General features: G+C 42.7%; 1 protein-coding gene across 2 annotated transcripts in view; it reads left to right on the top strand.

Moving 5' to 3' along the window:
* MCPH1 (microcephalin 1) overlaps positions 1-21,466 on the top strand; it is a 1,086,437-nt gene that overhangs the window by 16,416 nt on the left and 1,048,555 nt on the right. For both annotated transcript variants that reach the window (XM_069235811.1, XM_069235810.1), the window contains exon 2: positions 16,744-16,835. In XM_069235811.1, the coding sequence (XP_069091912.1) occupies positions 16,744-16,835 (92 nt within the window). The remainder of the gene's footprint in view (positions 1-16,743; positions 16,836-21,466) is intronic.

The following is a 21,466-nucleotide window of genomic DNA, read 5'->3' as shown; positions in this document are numbered from 1 at the left end:
CCAGAGCTCCTCCAGTGTGCTCCAGACCTCTGCCATCTTGGAAACAGAGGTGCTGCTGGCACACTGGACTGCTCTGAGTGGCCAGTGCCACCAGGTGACGTCAGAGACTCCTGCTGATAGGCTCCTTCAGGTGTTAGTAGCCTATCCTCTCTCCTAAGTAGCCAAACCCTCTTTTCTGGCTATTTAGGGTCTCTGTCTCTGGGGAAACTTTAGATAACGAATGCAAGAGCTCATCCGAGTTCCTCTGCATCTCTCTCTTCACCTTCTGATAAGGAATCGACTGCTGACCGCGCTGGAAGCCTGCAAACCTGCAACATAGTAGCAAAGACGACTACTGCAACTCTGTAACGCTGATCCTGCCGCCTTCTCGACTGTTTTCCTGCTTGTGCATGCTGTGGGGGTAGTCTGCCTCCTCTCTGCACCAGAAGCTCCGAAGAAATCTCCCGTGGGTCGACGGAATCTTCCCCCTGCAACCGCAGGCACCAAAAAGCTGCATTACCGGTCCCTTGGGTCTCCTCTCAGCACGACGAGCGAGGTCCCTCAAATCCAGCGACTCTGTCCAAGTGACCCCCACAGTCCAGTGACTCTTCAGTCCAAGTTTGGTGGAGGTAAGTCCTTGCCTCACCTCGCTGGGCTGCATTGCTGGGAACCGCGACTTTGCAGCTACTCTGGCCCCTGTGCACTTCCGGCGGAAATCCTTTGTGCACAGCCAAGCCTGGGTCCACGGCACTCTAACCTGCATTGCACGACTTTCTAAGTTGGTCTCCGGCGACGTGGGACTCCTTTGTGCAACTTCGGCGAGCACCGTTTCACGCATCCTCGTAGTGCCTGTTTCTGGCACTTCTCCGGGTGCAACCGGCTTCAGAGAGGGCTCCTTGTCTTGCTCGACGTCCCCTCTCTCTGCTGGTCCAATTTGCGACCTCCTGGTCCCTCCTGGGCCTCAGCAGCGTCCAAAAACGCTAACTGCACGATTTGCAGCTAGCAAGGCTTGTTGGCGTTCTTTCGGCGGGAAAACACTTCTGCACGACTCTCCAAGGCGAGAGGGATCCGTCCACCAAAGGGGAAGTCTCTAGCCCTTTTCGTTCCTGCAGAAACCTCAGCTTCTTCTGTCCAGTAGAAGCTTCTTTGCACCCGCAGCTGGCATTTCCTGGGCATCTGCCCATCTCCGACTTGCTTGTGACTTTTGGATTTGGTCCCCTTGTTCCACAGGTACCCTAGATTGGAAATCCACAGTTGTTGCATTGCTGGTTTGTGTCTTTCCTGCATTATTCCTCTAACACGACTACTTTGTCCTTAGGGGAACTTTAGTGCACTTTGCACTCACTTTTCAGGGTCTTGGGAGGGTTATTTTTCTAACTCTCACTATTTTCTAGTAGTCCCAGCGACCCTCTACAAGGTCACATAGGTTTGGGGTCCATTCGTGGTTCGCATTCCACTTTTGGAGTATATGGTTTGTGTTGCCCCTATCCCTATGTTTCCCCATTGCATCCTATTGTAACTATACATTGTTTGCACTGTTTTCTAAGACTATACTGCATATTTTTGCTATTGTGTATATATATCTTGTGTATATTTCCTATCCTCTCACTGAGGGTACACTCTAAGATACTTTGGCATATTGTCATAAAAATAAAGTACCTTTATTTTTAGTATAACTGTGTATTGTGTTTTCTTATGATATTGTGCATATGACACTAAGTGGTACTGTAGTAGCTTCACACGTCTCCTAGTTCAGCCTAAGCTGCTCTGCTAAGCTACCATTATCTATCAGCCTAAGCTGCTAGACACCCTATACACTAATAAGGGATAACTGGGCCTGGTGCAAGGTGCAAGTACCCCTTGGTACTCACTACAAGCCAGTCCAGCCTCCTACAAGAGGCCATTGGCATAATCCAGTTTGGATAGTACACGTGAGATAGTAGCTTGCACCTTGTGTGGAAATCCGAGGTGGGGGAAAATGCATCGTAGAGTCTTCAAGGTGATGAAGCTTGTTCGTGCTAATTTGTCCACTTGGGCATTCATAGTTAACTTGGAGTCCATGGTGATTCCAAGGTTTTTAACTTCCTTGAATAATTGAGGAGGTGGTCCAAGATTGTCAGGCCAGGCGCACATTGGGTCATAATTTTTCCAGTCACCACATATTAGTATTTCTGTTTTGGAGGCATTTAGTTTGAGATGGCTCCAAGTCATCCACTGATCAACGGCTCTGAGGCAACTGAAGATTAGTGAGTTTTCAATGTTTTTGGGGCATTCTAATTTAAGTAGTATTTGTGTGTCATCTGCATAGTTGTAGCATGTGAGAAACATTGATCAGTTCTGGTAATGATATCATGTAGATGTTGAAAAACAAAGGTGAGATGATTGATCCTTGGGGAAGCACTGCTTTTGTGAGGTAGGGTTTGGACGAGAAGTGGGGAGAATAGATGATATTAATTATTTTTTGAAGGTAGGATGTAATCCAGACGAGAGCAGCCCCTTCTATGCTGTCTTCGTGGAGTCTTTGAATTAGGGTGTCATGGTCAACCATATCAAAGGCAGCCGAGAGGTCGAAGAGAAGTAGTGCAGCAACTCCATTGCGGTCAACTGTGTTTTTAAGATCATCCTAGATTGCTTTGAGTGCAGATTCAGTGCCTCTTCCTAGGCAGAACCCAGTTTGGAAGTCTGAAAGCATAGAATTGTCTTCAATGAATTGTGACATCTGGGTGAATGCTGCTCTTTCTATCAGTTTGCCCAGGAAAGGTCCATTTGTGATTGGCCTGTAGTTGTTGGGGTCTTGCGGGTCTAGGTTTGTTTTCTTTAATAACGGTCGTATGTATGCCTTTTTCAGGTCTACAGGAAAAGTTCCTGTAGTTAAAGAGTTGTTGATGATTCTTCTTACAGGTGTGGCAGCAGAAGTAGATAAAAGAATGTTCTTGAAGATGTGTGGTGGGCAAGGGTCAGAAGGGCAACCAAAAGGTCTGCTTGCTTTGACCAAATCCATAAATTCACCTTGTGATATTTGTTTGAAGGGCTGTAGAGGCTGGGTTGGTTTATTCTTAGAGGGTATTTTAGGAAAGGGGTTGGTGCTGATGGTTTTCGTCTGTTTTAAATAGGAGTCCAATGTAGGAGTCCAATGTGTTTTCCTTGGTTGTGTAATGAGTTGCCAGTTTGTTTGTGAAATCTTGAGTAGTGGGATGACTTCCTTCTATGCATGAAGGTTTTCGAAATTCATTGAGAATTTTATTAAATTCTTTGGTTGCAGATTTAGTAGTAACTGTTTTTTTTTTTTTTTTTTTAGCTTTTTTGATTGATTTTGTATATTCTGTTAAGTTTGTGTAGCTGCAGTTTGTCTTGGCTGTTGTTTGTTTTGAGCCAGGTTCACTGAAACTTTCTGATTTGTTGCTTTATCTTTTTAAGTTCTGTGTTTCTCTAAGTTGTTGGTTTTCTTTTGTCCTGTTTTTTGTTTTTCTGAGTGGTATCAGGATATCAAAAGCTTCCTGTAGCCACTCAAAGTTTTGGAACAGAATTAATTGTATCTAGAACTATGTTGGCTGTTAGTTGTGTTTCTAAGTCATCAAAATTGAGTTTGCTCCAAGGTCGATAGGTGCATGTATGTAAGTAGTTGTGGGGTGTGTTGATTTGTGGTGTTTTATGTCAGAAAGTTAACAAATAGTGGTCTGACCATGTGATTGGCATGATGCTATGAACGGGAACTAGTTCAGGCTTAGCAAAATTGACATCTAGGATGTGTCCAGTGGTGTGTGTGGGATTGTGTACAATCTGATGCAGGTTCAATTCGACTAGGCCAGTGGTGATAGCTTTTGAATGGGGCATATTGGGATTGTCAAACCAAATGTTTAGGTCCCCAAGAATGCCTAACTGTGAGTATAATGTAATAAGGTTTGAGACTGTATCTAAAAAAACGTCTGGGAATGTTGAGTTGTTAGGTGGAGGTCTGTAAAGGAGGAGAAAGTTACAGGAGGAAGTTGGAGTAGGGTGGCATCTGGTGAGGAGGGCTTCACAACCTTGTATGGAAATGTTGTATGTTTTACTGAGATTTTGTTTGAATATAATAGCTAGTCCACCTCCTCTCTTGCCTATATGGTTTTGTGTGATGGTTTGATAGTCTGGAGGAAGGGCTTCATGCAACACTGGGGCCATGTCATCTCCCAACCATGATTCTGTTATGAATAGTAAGTCAGGTTGTGTGTCTGTAAGCAGGTCGTAGATGTGGTACTTGTTTTTTTAGAGTGACCGAGCATTTATGACCTGGCAGTTTAGAAAAAGTGTGTTAGTGGCAGTGTTGTTTTGTTTAGGAGAAGGGTGAGCAGTATATTTTGAGCTTGTAGCAGGTGTGTTGTTAGTTGTGATAATTGTGTTGGGGTCACAATAGTCTTGTTTTTCAATATACTGTTCTTCTTCCAGCAGGTTTAGGAGGCATTTTGTTGGGTCTGTGTGTGTGGGTGGTGGACTTGGTGGCTGAGAGAGACATGAACAGTGTACTGTGTTTTGTAGGGTAGCCTTATGAAGTAATAGACAAGGGGATGCAAAGTTGTTAAGAATGGCATGTTGTTTATTTTGTTTGCGTCTGTTTAGTGTGGATGGAGTATGGGTTAGAGGTGGTTTAGGAGCATGTGGATCATGATGTAAGGCTCTAAATTGTGCAATGGATGTGAGGTGGGTGAATGAAGGTTGCTGTGTTGAGGTGCTTGTGGTAGATGTTTGTGAAGAGTGAGAATGTAGGGGTAAAGATTGGACGGGATTTGTATTTGTGTAGTCATGAGGGCGGGAGTGGGTGTGAAAATAAGTATAATGAAGGTTTGTTTTGATTTGATTTGCTTATGTGTGTGGTCTGTATTGTTTTTGTGGAATAGTGTGAGAGGATATTGATGTAGTGGTTTTCGGTGAGGGATTTGTATGTAAGTTAGTGCTGGTGAGTGGAATTTGAGTATTACGGGGGTGTTGATGTATTTTGGAGATGAATGAGGTGTGTAAGAGGGGATGTCTGTGTGTCAGGGGAGTTTGTGTTAGTTGTGATGACTGTAAGAGGTAATATGTGTGGTGGAGTAGAGTGAGGATTGTATGGTTGAGTGTAATTGGTGAAGAAAGGGGAAGGATGTTTGTAGATGGTGAGTTGAAAGGCTGGGTTTAGGAATTGTCATGATGAAAGGTGGTCTGTGTGGAGCAAATAGAGGATAGTGTTGGTTTGTATGAACAGGGAGTGTGTATCTGGAAGGCTGAAAGTAATGTAAAGTGTGGTTTTGTGTTGTGTGGGTGATGGCAGGTTGTGTTAGCGAGAGTGGACAGAGTAGTGTTTGCTTTGAGAATGAAGGTGTTTTACTGTTGTAGTTGTGGTAGATATGTGTATAGGTGTTCTATATGGGGTATCGTGTTGGATGATGGGACATTGCAGTATGTATGTGGTCAGTTTGTGATGCAGGAGTTGGATGTCTTTGCAGATAATGTGCTTGCATGTTGATGGATGTGTAGGGAGTATGTTTCTTTCTGATACATGTGAAATTGGGCAGCATTTTTGACCCTAGGCCCGACCAGTCCTGAACAGGCAGCTGCCCTTGCCCTTGTCCTCTCCGCCCTTCGCCCTAGGCTTAAATAGTCCTACTGGCCAACAGAAACCTAGTCCTAACCGATCAGATTTGTAACCCTAATTCAAATACCCAATGGGAGACCCAGCCCTAATCAACAACCATACCCTTAATCCTGACAACCAATCACAACCCCAACCCTAGGACCAGGAACCAATCAGAATCTCAGCCCTACTACCAGTCACACGCCCAACTCTAATCCCCAAGCCAATAGAAAGACCAGCCCCCAACAACCTATCACAACACCACATGCAACAACCAATAGAAACCTATATAAGGGCCAACTTAACTGAAGCCCAGCCCTTGTGGGAAGGGAGGAGGCAGCTGCTGTTCTATTCAGAATCTCCTTGGATACAGAAAGGCTGAATCCACACTTCCAAGCTAGCAGAGTCTACTTTCCAGGTAAAGGAGAGATTGTTAAAAAAAAAAAAAAACACTGAAATACTACTTGTCGTGCAATCTGAAATGTGGCTTTTTTAAGGCAAAAACAGGGGATGCAGACAGTTTCTAAACACAATTTAAATCACAGAAACAGATTAAGCAGTCTCCTAAACACACTCTGCAAGATGTATGTAGCCTTTTTACTTAGAAAAGGGGAGGGGGGGACTATATGCAGTCTTGTGCCACAAACCAGGAGGGAAATTTCAGTTAGCTTTCTCATCAATAATTTCATCATTAATGATGTCACGAGTGATGTAATTGAGGTAATTAGGAGTGCAGGGTGGGGACAACAGTTTTTGTTACTTGAGAACCGTAACTGGTGAATTTCTGTGTGTTGTTGGAAATACAACGTGACGTTGTTACTCAACATTTCACCTAACTATAACGTTACTTTAAAAATAAAAATAAATCTGTAAATATATCTATGCAGGGAGGCGGATGGTCCCCTTTATGCAGTGCATCAGTGGATACTCTGAAAATTTGCAACACAAATGGCCCAAGTATGGTCTCTCTAGAACCCCACCACCAGGCCTAGAGGGTCAGGGTATCCCTACAATCCCCTCCCTCATCTTGTTTTTCATTTTTGTAGGACTAAGATGCCCACCACCACTTCTTGGTTGATGTGGTGGCAGCCAATCAGATCAATGAGCTGCCAAATATCAAGACCTCTGTTTTCTCTTCATTAGGGCAGAGGCAGTGTGTCTCCATCCACGGGTCAACCTCTCTCATGCAATCCTGGAACATGAAAGCTGTCACTAGAAGATTTCTAAAGATGTTAATCACAATATATGTATTGACAGCATAAGATAATACAGTTTAACCATAGGACTGTACCAACCAAGCTGAACGGTCCTATGTACAAATTGAATAGTATTCGACTGAGTGAAGGGCCCAATTGAACCCCACAGAGAAAAGTAAATGGTTCTCACCTAGAGGGTTTACGTGCCACAGACTGTATTCTTCCTGCGAGAAAGGAGAGGAGCCTGAGAGCCTCTTCCTTAATGCTCATCTGAGAAAGACAGGCTACTAGCATGGGCTGCACCACAGTGTCAAGTGCAACAGAGAGGTACATTAATATGAGGGAGGAAGTGCCTCCATGATCAAAAGTGGTTCTTATATCACCCATAGCAGACAGCAGTACCGACTGTGCTGTATTAATTCCTGAACCTAGCCTGAAAGCTATGTAATAGACTGTGACTTTCTCTTTCTGAAGAACGTTCCCTAGTAAGAGCTTTCTCCAGAATCTTTGCAGGTAGGCAGAAGAGAGAAATCAGTATAAAATGTTTCCATATTTCCTGCATTTGCTTTTTCCCGGAGGGAGATTCTGGTAGTTTTCTTCCAAACTTGAGAAACAACGGCAGACTAAGGCCATATTGAGAAGGGGCAGAGATTTTCAGGTATGATGTTCAATGCCAAGTGCAAAATTTTGGGAGGGCATGAGTCAAAGGGGGTGATCCTGATTTTGCCATCAAAAGAATGTCGGTAACTTGTGTTTCTAATAAGGAAGCAAATTTATGAAGAACCATAATTTGGGAAACCTGCACACTTTCAACCAATGTTAGTTCAAGATCTGGTAGAGTGTCTAATGCAAAATCTTGATAGATGTCCCAAACCTTATTTTGAAAGAAACTAGCTAGGGGGTTACACATATTTTTTGATGGTGTAATAGAAGATTTAGAAATAGGAAATGAAAGACTATTCACTACCTCATACAAGACTTTGAACGGGTTCTTCAAGCTTATATCTTATGTGTTAAGAACTCTGATTTTGCTTAGGGGGGGGAAAAACGTAGCTTTGTATTGCAATATGGCAGTTCTACAGACCAGTTTATCAGATTCTGTTTTCATCCGATTTGTCCCAGCCTCCTGCATTTTTCTTTCAAGATTCTCAAGCTATTAGACTACCAAGGTCTATTAGGAGATGTTACTCTTTAACTGGTCTTAAGAAAGCCAATGAGAGCCAAATATTGAATCTTGGCTTTGCAACTTCCACATTCTCATCCAGAAAAAACTGAAGCTACTTTAAGGTTATAGTCAAGTTTCCTGTTTACATTTCCTGCATTTTCTTGACAGTTCTTTGAATTCAGAATTATTCAAAAACAATTAAGAGATAGCACTCTGGTCTGACCTGTTAACTGGGAGAGGGGAGCCTATCTTTATTAAATTGTGGTTGTTAAAAATAGCGGCCAAAGTGTGTCCAGCTTTGTGAGTAGAAAGTCCACACGCTGTGTGAAATAAAAAGCCCTCAGCCTATCCAGTAGGGCAACGGCATCAGAATTTTCAGGTATTGCCAGATAAAAATTTAAATACCTTAAAACGGTCAAATTCGATTTCTGAAGTATGGGTTCCAGAAAATGTTCCAAACCCTGAATAAAAATGGCCCTGTGAAAGTACTGACTATGCACTAGTCAGGTGAGAAGAAGGCAGTTTCGCAGTCAGTAGACTCATACATGGAAACTGTCTCTCTAAACTTGCATTTAAACGCCACTGCTATGTCCCCTGCCCCCTTGTTTACATGATCCAGCCTAAGAACAGAATATCCCTCTCGCATTCATGTAACTAAATCTGGGCCCAGTGAATCCCGTGTAGCCATGCCTCTATTAAAAATACAACCACAGGTTTATTCATTTGTACAACTTCCTCAAAACCAAAATTCACTTTTGGGGTCTTGGTCCTCATATCAGACACTTTTCCTCCACCTAAAATTATTGTTGGCATGGTGTGTTTGCATTGCGGCCACCCGTTCACATCCCCTGTTCCCACCTGCCAAATTTAGGTTGTAACTGCAACACGCAAACTCATTGTGTGCTGAGATCTAAGAGAATTGTTAGAATACATTATTCTTTGCTGAGGTGCTGGGTTCAAAAGGTCAGGGGTTGGGACAGTTGGTGTTGTCTTGGCACAGGCAGCTTGCCATTGGTGTGCCAAAAAGGCACATGCTACTCGTCCACACCATGCTTTAAATAGTACATATGGCTGGAATTGATGAAGACTAGAATGCTAAACCCATCCAATAATAAAAAATGGTGTCTCTTCACAAACAAAACCTGCAAAATGGAGAGCTCAGAGAAAAGCCAACCAATATGAGGACAAGTAAGAGAAATTGAGTGTTTATAGTGCTAAGGTGTCAATGAAGAAAGCATCCAGCTTAATGTTTAATAAGATGTGTTCCCTCAATCAAATGAGACTAATAGCAATTAAAGGTTCAATATCAAGCAAAAATCATAAAAGAAAGAAACAAAATTTCAATTCACAATACAATACCTTAGGCTAGGCTAAAGAAGCAAGTAATCTGTGGTTCATAAAGTTCAGCCTTTGTCCCTGAGAAGCAAGCCATCTGTGGTTCATAAATCACAGACAATACCTCTAAGTTTATGGAGGAACGTACGTCTTTACATGGTAGGTTATAAGCTAAAGGTATTCTGAAACCGACAGATTCAGCTGATCTGGTGTCTGTTTTATTTGAGTGGCCTGCCATCCCTGACCAAAGATTCACAAGATGCTTGCCGGCCTGAGAAGGGCCAAATGTGTGTCAGTAATTCATTTTAAGTGTGTGAATCATCAGGTCCCTTTTACCATCCAGTCCCAGGATCTTACTATGTTTCTTATGCTTTTCATGGTTTACAAATATGTCAGACTGTTGTCTAGCCTGAACTCTACAGTGAGTGCTATCCAAAAAACTTGTGGACATCTTGTTTTGGAGCCTGGATGACAAACCGGTTTTCCAGGATGATTTTCCCATATTTGCCAAATCTCTCCTAAAATGCATTTCAGTTTAGCACAAATTATGTCCAGTCTTAAACATGGAGGTATAACAGTTTGCATATTAAACTGCAAGTTTTTATATGGACACCGTAGATTATGTGGGTCTTCCTATAAGACCATGCAAGATTAAACCTAAATTGAGTTTAGAGCAAGTTATTAAACTCTCTCCACAACCTAGGAATATTTTTGCTCTCGATTCTTTGCTTGGTCTTACTGAGTACTATGTTAAATTTGTACAAGGCTAAGCCATGATTGAGAAACATCTTAAAGAAGAGGGTTAACGCGCAGTGGACGACAGCCCAGTTTGATTCTTCTGTTGAGGTCAAAGATTTCATCATTAATGAGCCAGCACTAAAAACTTGTGTACAGTGAGAAAAAGTGTCTTTACAGTAGATGCCAGATCAGTGGGATTGAGCCCCCATTAAGTTAACAGCTTGACTATGCAAAACACTCCAGCAGTCCATCTCACTAACACTCTCAGTTGTAGCACCACTGAGCATGAATCTCTGACACGATCATGGGAAGGTTTAAGAATGAAGACTTCTTATAAAGTTTATATTTTCATTTGTTTACAGATCACAAGACACTTTTGTATCTCATGAACGATCAAGTATATATGGTACTGGTAAAACTCCCTCTAGACTGGTTAGGTTGATTTCAAGACAGAAGAAGTATAATTTTGACTATGTATGTCGTAAAAGAAAGTCAGAGCACACTGCCTGTCAAGATAGTCTTTGCCTTTTTGAAGAGATAAACGATGACCCGGATGGAGTGGTGGTTGTTATGATTGTTTGCAAGACTGTTAGGGCCTCTTCTGTCGAAGAAGTATTGAGGACTATGCACCTATTTCTCCTCTCTACTTTATACTGTTCCAAATTGCTATAAATTAGAAAGAAACCACCTGAGGAAAATTCAAATATCCATTCCTTACCATGCTCTTTCAAATTCATCTGGCACAGTACTCCCACTATTGTAATGCACAAAATCTAATTATTACCCATTTGACATATCACTATTTCTCTGAATAAAAAATGGCAGCACAAAGAACATAAAAAGAAGAAAAAACAGGAGATATGGTCTGTAGGAGTCGCAAAAGAAAAAATCATCAAAGTGACAGATTTGTGTAGCATACTCAAACCTATTGTATCATCAAGTTTCAACACTGTTCCTCCAGCAGCTGATGCCACCTACCACAGTCAAGAGTGTAATCAATGCTACACTATGTAATTTTGTGCTGCTCTAATATATTCCTCACAAACGTAAATAAATCTGGCATAGATGCCCTGAAAATCTGACAGTGTGCCTACCTATTTGAACCAGTGTTGGATGCCTTTGGAAATGCATCTATGCTGAATTACCAACATTTTAGTCAATGCTAATATAATGTGTCCAGAATGCAGTCACCAGGAACAATTGTTGCCTAAAGAAAAGAGCCCCACGGATGTGGAATTTCTAAAAATATTTACTTGCCCGTGGGACAGGTTGCTTTACAAATCTGCTTGTCATGTAATTAAAAATCTACTTGTACCTTTGGTGCGATATAGTGCATAGACAAATTATTGCAGCAATCTCATTATATAAGCTCTAATAATAGCCTCTCTGATTATTCCAGGGCTCATAATAGTGTTTAAATACTAGCAATGCCCTCAGGGGCATATTTATTAAGAAAACACGCAGCGCAGTACAGCAAGTTACCCTGCTATGCTGCGGTGCATTCCATTTTTTTGCCTGAGCTGGCGCACAATGTGCTGCCTAGCGCCAATGCAGACACTCTTGCACCATGGTGCAAAGGTACCTGTGTTGTAAGTAGGATTGTTTTTGTGCAGGAAGGAGCACCTTCTTACACAAAAACAATCCTGAGAGGCATTTTCCTCTTCCTATGGCAGTGTAGGAAAGTACCATCTTGCCTGGCATGTTACCCCCATTTTGACTTGGGTGTCAGTTTGTTTTTTCCTGTCTCACCGGGATCCTGCTAGCCAGGACCCCATTGCTCATAGTTTGTGGCCTGAATGTGTTCCCTGTGTCACAGAGGCTCTGCTAACCAGAACCTCAGAGCTTATGCTCTCTCTGTCTTTAAAATTGTCACTGCAGGCTAGTGACCATTTTTACCAATTCTGATTGGCACACTGGAACACCCTTATAATTCCCTAGTATATGGTACCTAGGTACCCAGGGTATTGGGGTTCCAGGAGATCCCTATGGGATGCAGCATTTCTTTTGCCACCCATAGGGAGCTCAGATGATTCTTACACAGGGCTGCCACTGCAGCCTGAGTGAAGTAATGTCCATGTTATTTCACAGCCATTTTACATTGTACTTAAGTAACTTATAAGTCCCCTATATGTCTAACCCTCACTTGGTGAAGGTTAGGTGCAAAGTTACTAAGTGTGAGGGCACCCTGGCACTAGCCAAGGTGCCCCCACATAGTTCAGCGCAATTTCCCTGGACTTTGTGAGTGCGGGACACCATTACACGTGTGCACTACATATAGGTCAATACCTATATGTGGCTTCACAATGGTAACTCCGAATATGGCCATGTAACATGTCTAAGATCATGGAATTGTCCCCCCATGCCAAATCTGGTATTGGGGTGCAAATCCCATGCATCCTCGGGGCTCCAGCATGGACCCCGGGTACTGCCAAACTAGCTCTCTGGGGTTTTCACTGCAGCTACCGCTGCTGCCAACCCACAGACAGGCTTCTGCCCTCCTGGGGTCTGGGCAGCCCAGTCCCAGGAAGGCAGACCAAAGGATTTCCTCTGAGAGAGGGTGTTACACCCTCTCCTTTTGGAAATAGGTGTTACGGGATGGGGAGGAGTAGCCTCCCCAGCCTCTGGAAATGCTTTGAAGGGCACAGATGGTGCCCTCCTTGCATAAACCAGTCTACACTGGTTCAGGGATCCCCCAGCCCCTTCTCTGTCGTGAAACTGGACAAAGGAAAGGGGAGTGACCACTCCCCTGTCCATCACCACCCCAGGGGTGGTGCCCAGAGCTCCTCCAGTGTGTCCCAGACCTCTGCCATCTTGAATGCAGAGGTGTGAGGGCACAGTGGAGGCCTCTGAGTGGCCAGTGCAGCGGGTGATGTCAGAGACCCCTCCTGACAGGTGCTTACCTGACTAGGTGGCCAATCCTCCTCTGAGGGCTATTTAGGGTCTCTCCTATGGGTTTCTCATCAGATAACGAATGCAAGAGCTCACCAGAGTTCCTCTGCATCTCCCTCTTCGACTTTTGCCAAGGATCGACCGCTGACTGCTCCAGGATGCCTGCAAAACTGCAACAAAGTAGCAAGAAGACTACTAGTGACATTGTAGCGCCTAATCCTGCCGGCTTTCTCAACTGTTTCCTGGTGGTGCATGCTCTAGGGGCTGTCTGCCTTCACCCTGTACTGAAAGCCAAGAAGAAATCTCCCGTGGGTCGACAGAATCTTCCTCCTGCTAACGCAAGCACCAAACTTCTGCTTCACCGATCCTCTGGGTCCCCTCTCATCTTGACGAGTGTGGTCCCTGGAACACAGGAGCTGGATCCAAGTGACCCCGACAGTCCAGTGGTCCATCTTTCCAAATTTGGTGGAGGTAAGTCCTTGCCTCCTCACGCCAGACAGTAATCCTGTGTGCTGCGAGAACTGCAGCTGCTAGGGCTTCTGTGCACTTTTGCAAGGAATTCTTCGTGCACAGCACAGCCCAGGTCCTCAGCACTCCGTCCTGCATTGCTCAACTCGCTGAGTTGACCACCAGCTTCATGGGACCCTCCTTTGTAGTGTTGAGACGACTGCCGTGCTCAGTTTTCTTGAACCTGTGTTCAAGTGCTTCTGCGGGTGCTGCCTGCATCTGCATGGGCTCTCTGTGCTGCTGAGTGCCCTCTCTGTCTCCTCCTCCAAGGGGCGACCTCCTGGTCCTTCCTGGGCCCGGGCAGCACCCATTTTCTTCAACCGCAACCTTTGCAGCTAGTGAGGCTTGTTTGCGGTCTTTCTGCGTGGAAACAACTCTGCACCCTTCAGCACACCGTGGGACATCTTCTTTGCAAAGGAGAAGTTCCTGGCATCTTCCGTTGTTGCAGAATCTTCAACTTCTTCCACCCGGAGGCAGCCATTTTGCACCTTCATCTGGGGTTTAGTGGGCTCCTGCCCCCCCGGACACTTTTGTGACTCTTGGACTTGGACCCCTTCCTTTGCAGGTCCTCAGGTCCAGAAATCCGTCTTCAGTGCTTTGCAGTCAGTTGTGGTCTTTGAAGAATCTCCTATCACGACTTTAGTGTGTTTCTGGGGAAGTAGGGTCACTTTACTCCTACTTTTCAGGGTCTTGGGGTGGGGTATCTTGGACACCCTTAGTGTTTTCTTACACCCCCAGCAACACTCTACACACTACACTAGGCCTGGGGTCCCAAAGTGGTTCGCATTCCACTTTCTTAGTATATGGTTTGTGTTGCCCCTAGGCCTATTGCATCCTATTGTATTCTACGGTGTTTGCACTAATTTTCTAACTGTTTACTTACCTGATTTTGGTTTGTGTGTATATTTTGTGTATTTTACTTACCTCCTAAGGGAGTATATCCTCTGAGATATTTTTGGCACATTGTCACTAAAATAAAGCGCCTTTATTTTTAGTAACTCTGAGTATTGTGATTCTTATGATATAGTGCCATATGATATAAGTGGTATAGTAGGAGCTTTGCATGTCTCCAAGATCAGCCTAAGTTGCTCTGGTATGGCTACCTCTATCAGCCTAAGCTGCTAGAACACTACTAATCTACTAATAAGGGATAACTGGACCTGGCACAAGGTATAAATACCATCAGGTGCCCACTATAAGCCAGGCCAGCCTCCTATAGGCAGCACACATGTAGAAAGAGTAAGTAACAAGGAGAAATGAAGATATTTCTCCTCTTACCCCTTACATGAAGAGACATAGGATTTTGACACGTTCCTAGGTCTACTGGTAATGGTAAATCTGGGAATGTTCCAAAATCCATTGGTGGATGCATGGGAACACCCACGGTCCACCCATGGAACACCTTCCCAGGACAGAGTAACACAATGAAGCGATTTGCACTGCGTTGCATTACTCTAGATTTATCAAACCAGTCAAGGCCACACAGTGTGGCCTTGCCTGCCTTGAGAAATGTAACTTAAGAGTTGCGCCTCTCATGCACCCTGTAGCTTGGGGTATGGGACCGCATCTTTTTCATAAATATGGCCCGTATTTTGCTACCTTTCTGCAGATCTACATACTGGGGCTGGAAGTAGCGATAAGCAATAATTCCAGGGTTGAAATGCTCTTTTGAGTCTGTACAAACCTACTAACTTGCATGTTGTAGGGGTTTTCAATGGTTCTTCTCTAATCTCTTCCTATTTCCTAGAAAGTTTGGAAATGTACTTTTGAAAAGGGCAGAACTAAAACTTCTTTCAGGGTTGAGAGGATAAAGTGGTCGGAGGAAAGTAACTTGTAAAGTCTCAACAGTTTTTCTCATGAGCAGATCTACACAAACATATTTGCTCGTGCTAAAACGCAGGTCACAAATATTTTCTAGTAGTACAATTTTGTGGCCTACTTCTGTAAATTCTTGTGAATGCATGAAAGCCGTAAATCTGCACTAATCCAGGACCATATAGCATAGGTGCACTTTTGTGACTTTCATTAAGAATTGGGTACCTAATTAGGTCTGTGTCAGCATTCTGCTCTTTCACAAAGAGCATATCAGCACACACACTCTAAGTATTTTTGTTCTGTGCCCGGGACTACTGTGGCAATGTGTGCTTTTTGAGATCAACATTTTTTTTTTGGACAATGTTTGTTATAATGGTGGGAGCTCAACATCTCTGACAACAATAAAGTTTTACAAAAACCATGTGAAAACAATACACGCATTGACAAAAACAATTTTTTGACCAGCAATATAAGTCCTATTGGCTTTACCAATGCTTGATTATTTTCATGTTTCTCATAATCTTGTTGAAACTGGTTACACTGATTTTCCATTATGAATGTTTTCTGGAAATACTAACATGCATAAACACATTTGACTAGAAAAGGTATCTAAAATTTAACAGGAATTCTTTAGGGAAACATTTTTTTTTCTATTTGCATTTTTTTGAACATTTTATTTTGAAACCAAAGAAGCGTCAATCTTGCTTTTAAGCTTCTGCAAATATTTGCATATAATCAGCGAGCATTCTCAGAACATTATACATAGCCTCGTAGTGGTAAATTTTGCAAATGCGCATACACATGTTTGTGCTGGAACCTCTGTCAGTAGTGCATTTTGAGCTCACAACATTTCCTTAGTGCACTCTCCCTAATAATAAGACTTTGTATTCATGAACCATAAATACAAGTACGAACAGCATTATCATATGGGCACAAATATTATCTAAACTGCAAATAATGCAATTCCCTGATCAATAATGTGGTACTGTAAGCTGGCAGCCAAACAGGTTATGCTGCAAAGGGGTTGGGCCTACTTGTCCCAAGGACAAAATAAACATGAAAACTTGTAGTCTGATGTTTAAGTGCTTGCATAAGACTGCATCACTGAAAAAAATATCTGTTCATTTTGTCAGCTGACCAATGCTTTTAGTTGTCTGTTCCTGCATGGCCCAAGCACAGAGGAGACTTTGTTTTTCTTTTGTCATGCTATTGTCTCATATTATGGACCTACTTCAGGATCCTGAGTTAACTCAAGCATAGAAAAAATTACTTTTGCTGTGTTTGAGAATTAGAAATAAAAAACATTAGATATAACAATAGACACTTTGCTTCATTTGTTATTTTTTGCAATAAATTACACTTTGTTGGGAGAATTCTGTCTGGCTAGTGATATATTTGTATTGTGACTGCACCATGCCAGCAGCAACAAACCTCGGTCAGTAGTCCATTAATGCTGTTTGCTAACTTCATGTTTGCTTGTTAAAGTTCTAAAGTTGATATATAAGGTATTAACTGTATACGTACGTTTGCAGGTGTGGTGGCCTATGTTGAAGTTTGGTCATCAAACAGAACCGAAAACTATTCAAAAACATTTGCACAGCAATTACTTGATTTAGGAGCAAAGGTGAGTATGTATGTCATTTAAGTCATTCATGCATTACATCTGACTGTTTCTCAAAACTAATTTGTTTTCTTAGGTTTGTGCATTGTCCAGAGTTCTTCACTTTGAAGAATGAAACAACAGCAAACTATGTAATCCAAAGATTTATAAAAGGTGGCCGATTAAGTCAGTTACTCTAGAGTTCTATCTCCATTCTTAAACTGCTAGAGTAGTGTTTCCTCAATGGATAATACTTAAATAATATAGTCCTGAAATATTATGCTTTGAAACAAAGATTAAAAGCAGCAGTGGCCTGAAACCTCACTTCAGTCTGCATGCACTTACTAACTGTCTCTGGTTCAATGATTGCCTGACCCCTGTCATCCTAAACCTGAGTTCTGGACCTCACCGGACCACAAGAAATATAGAACTTCTTTTTGATTCGATCATGAAGTAATTTTCCTAGTACTCATACCCTATCTCCAACATTCTATATTTGTCATTAACTTCTGGTGTGATATGTGATCTCTGGATCTGTGAGAAACCTGAAGAGGCATATTAGTGTAGTTTACTTTTAATGGCAATAGACCTGACACTGAGCTAGCATGCAATATTCTATTTTGGCTTTAAATGAGTCTTGGTTTATTTGGGTATAATTTTGGTTTGATTTGCTTATTAGGTATATTTTTGTATGTAGGAAGCCCAGTCATCCAGTGTGTCAGGCCCACTTCAGATTAAGGAGTATGGTTTTGCTCTATGCTTTGAAGCTCAGAGTAAAAATGGGATAAAGTAACCTTTTTTATGCACTTACCTGAAAGACACTGGAGACCAGGATCCACATCACATTAAGAACATGTTTAAACCACTTGTATTTTCCCCCAACCAAATAGATCACTTCTTCAAAAGGTTTACATCAAGAAATCCTTACCCCTCTCATAACTACCTCATAAGATGTCCTATTTGAGGAAGCACTCGCACCCCACCTATAAAAAAAAGTAATTTCCTCCCTTGCACAAAGTATCTTTCCCAGTACACTTGAATCAGAGCAAATTCTCTTGCTGCGGAAAAAAGATAGTCTTACCATAGCAACCTTGGTCTTTGGCTGTTACATAGTAACGCTTCCTGCAGGGATAATCATGAAAGAACTTTCAGTACCAATTCCAAGATCATATGAGGTTCCTCTTGCACAGCTACTAGGTTTCAGACAGTGATGATGCAATGGAACAATATCTATCCAGACCACTGATATGAAGATGACAGTGCATGAGGTTTACGGGACATGGATTTCTGTTACAGTCATAATATAGGTTTCTTGAGGGTCAGAATGTATCTTGCTTTTTTTATCCTCAATTGCAAGAACCTAATTTCTACTTTGCTTGCATTTCAAGTAAGTTGCTAAAGTTCTCCCCGCCTTGTTACCTTGGCAAAGCTTGATACAGTTTTGCCAATTTACCAAATTCTTCTCTATTCATATTTTGTATTACTCAATAGGTCTAGGATTGTTTAACCTTCTTCTGATCTAAATTGATGTTCATTTTTTTAATGTCAACTTCTAATATTTCCAACTGATTATTCTCTTCTTTTTTCATTTAAGCCCTACCTGTATCAAAGTTCCTCTGATCATTGCTTTAAAGGCATCCCATTGTAACTGCGTATTAAAAATCTACGTTTGAGTTTACTTTGAAGTAGTCTCTAGTAGCTTCCTGAATCAACTTACAATGTGTGGGGTCTTGTAGAATTTCAGGATTCAAACTCCAGCTTTTATCCTTTTTGTAGGTGCATTCCAATTTAGTGACAAAGTAATGGCAAGCGATCAGAAATAGCACTGGGTTTGATCGATGAATTAATCATGGTTTGAACCATGTTATCAGAGATTAAGAGATAATTAACTGTAGAGTATGTTTGATGAGAGTGGAGGATAAAGCTGTAGTTACTTTCGTCTGGATGCTAGAGTCTCCAGGTATCTCTCGGAGCATATTTATCGCTGATTCTGTGAAGTATTGTATGTGATGGGGATAGGCATCCTTTAAAATGGAATAGTCTATCCAATGTCATATCCATTGGGAGGTAAAAACCCTTGAACGAAATGTTGACATCTTTTATGATTTTGTTCCGTAGATCTCATTGAGTGTGTTCCAAAACTTTCTATCACTGATAGAAAGTGCACATTTTAAGTGTGTAAAATCCCTGTTGAACTTTAGCCAGTTTCTTAAAAAATCAACTCCCTTCTTTAGCTTTATGAGTTTCTGCAATTGAAATGTTGGAGTGTTTTGCTAGGACCATGAGTTCTCAATTCTTTTTGTTAATAGAGGAAGAACAGAGGACATCCCCTACCCAGAAACTATTGAAAGTAGTTATTTCTTTTTCTGTAATTTTAGTGTCTTGTAGAAACATAATATCCTGTTTTAATTTTGTATAGGTAGAGTGCAACTTCCTTATTTTTACTGGGTGGTTAATCCTGTTGACATTTGTTAGACTTTTCCTCTTTGGTGTGGTCTCCCTTAACTTTTTGCCTCTGTTTCCCAGGTTGTTGATGTGTGCTGGACTCTGATTTTGCTGTTTTTGTTACTCTGGGCACTTTACCACTGCTAACCAGTGCTAAAGTGCAAGTGCTCCTTTACAAAATGTGTATGTAATTGGCTTATCCATGATTGGGCATATTTGATTTATTAATAAGTCCCTAATACAGTGCACTAGAGGTGCCCAGGGCCTGTAAATCCAATGCTACTAGTGGGCCTGCAGCACTGGTTGTGCCACCCACATAAGTAGCTCTGTAATCATGTCTCAGACCTGCCACTGCAGTGTCTGTGTGTGCAGTTTTAACTGTAAATTTGACTTTGCAAGTGTACCCACTTGCCAGGCCTAAACCTTCCCTTTTCTTACACGTTAGACACACCTAAGGTAGGCCCTAGGTTGTCCCAAGGGCAGGGTGCAGTGTATGGTTAAGGTAGGACATATAGTAATGTGTTTTATATGTCCTGACAGTGAAATATTGCTAAATTTGTTTTTCAATGTTGCAAGGCCTGTCCCTCTCATAGGTTAACATGGCAGCTACCTTTAAATCTGATTAAAGTGTAGATTCCTTTTGGGAGCGGATGGACATGTGGAGTTTGGGGTCTCTGAGCTCACAATTTAAAAATACATCTTTTAGTAAAGTTGATTTTAAGATTGTGTGTTTAAAAATGGCACTTTTAGAAAGTGAGCATTTTCTTGCTTATACCATTTCTTTGACTCTGCCTGTTTGTAGAGTCCCTGTTTGGGTCAGTTTGACAGTTGGGCTGGTTGCACCTCACACTAGACAGTGACACAAAGAGAGCTGGGGTGTAGTCTGCATTTCCTGATGAGCCATCTGTGCTAGGAGGGAGGGGAGGAGTGGTCACTTACACCTGAAAGGGTTGTGCCTGTCCTCACAGAATGCAGTCTCCAACCCCCTGATGAGTGTCTGGGGCCTGGCCTGGGCAAGGCAGGATTTCACATTCAAAAGAGACTTTACTTTGAAGTAAGCCTACTTCAAAGGAGAAATTGGGTATAAGAAGGGCACCCAAAACCACAGACTTTAGAACACTTCTGGAAACAAGAGGAACCTCTGCCTGGAGAAGAGCTGAAGAGCTGAGGAAGAAGAGCTGCCCTGCCTGTGACTGTGCTTTGTGGAGCTATCCTGCAGTTGCTGCTTCTGCCATAGTAAGGGGGCAAAGACTGGACTTTGTGTGCCTTCCACCTTGAGAAGAACTCTCCAAGGGCTTGATTTAGAGCTTGCCGCCTGTTGTTTGAAGTCTCAGGGACAGCAAAGACTTCTCTCTGCCAGCACCTGGAGTCTCTGGAGAGACTCCTACTCTGCCCTGTGGTGCCCATCCAGTTCCTGGGACCCTGAAAGGAGAAGCTGGCAGCCAAAGAGGAGGAAATCCACGCACAGAACGCCGTGGGGGGGGGGGGATCGACGCGACTCCGATCTGCGGCTGAAGAAACAACACTCCGCCGGCTCCGTGGGTGAAAATCGATGCTCGCCAGAAACACGACCGAAGAATCGACGCACGGAGCTGGAGAAAAGACGAGCAGCATCGCTGATGGAGGCTGGGAGATCGCAACCTGTGCTGCGTGGTTTTTGGATCATCGTGCTGCTGGATTTCCGACACCGGTACCGCTGGGCATGTAAAAACAATGCAAGGCCTGCCCGGACCCGAGAGTGCTGACCGGATTGACGCATCGCTCTCCTGCGGAGAGAAGAAACTACGTGCTCTGACCCAACAAAAGGACAAACGATGCAAGGTCTCGCTCGTGAGTGAAATCGACGCATCGCAAGCCCTTTTTGACGCACACTTGCTCGTGCGGGGTTGTTTTTGACGCACCCAAGGTACATTTTCACACTAACAGTGTTATTGTGTGTTTTAAACTATATAAAGACTCTTTGTTTTTTAATTGATAACTTGACTTGTGTATTGTGGATTTTTGTCGTTTTGGTCTTGTTTTGTTTATATAAATATTCTCTATTTTTCTAAACCTGTGTTGTATCATTTTGTAGTGATTTCATTACATTACTGTGTGTGTTGGTACACATACTTTAAACCTAGCACTCTGAAGTTAAGCCTACTGCTCTGCCAAGCTACCAGGGGGGTAAGCAGGGGTTAGCTGAGGGTGATTCTCTTTTACCCTGACTA

The sequence above is a fragment of the Pleurodeles waltl genome, chromosome 5, assembly GCF_031143425.1.
Source record: "Pleurodeles waltl isolate 20211129_DDA chromosome 5, aPleWal1.hap1.20221129, whole genome shotgun sequence".
NCBI classification, from domain to species: Eukaryota; Metazoa; Chordata; class Amphibia; order Caudata; family Salamandridae; genus Pleurodeles; species Pleurodeles waltl.
The sequence above is the reverse complement of the archived record's forward strand: the minus strand, read 5'-3'. Positions and strand labels throughout refer to the sequence as shown.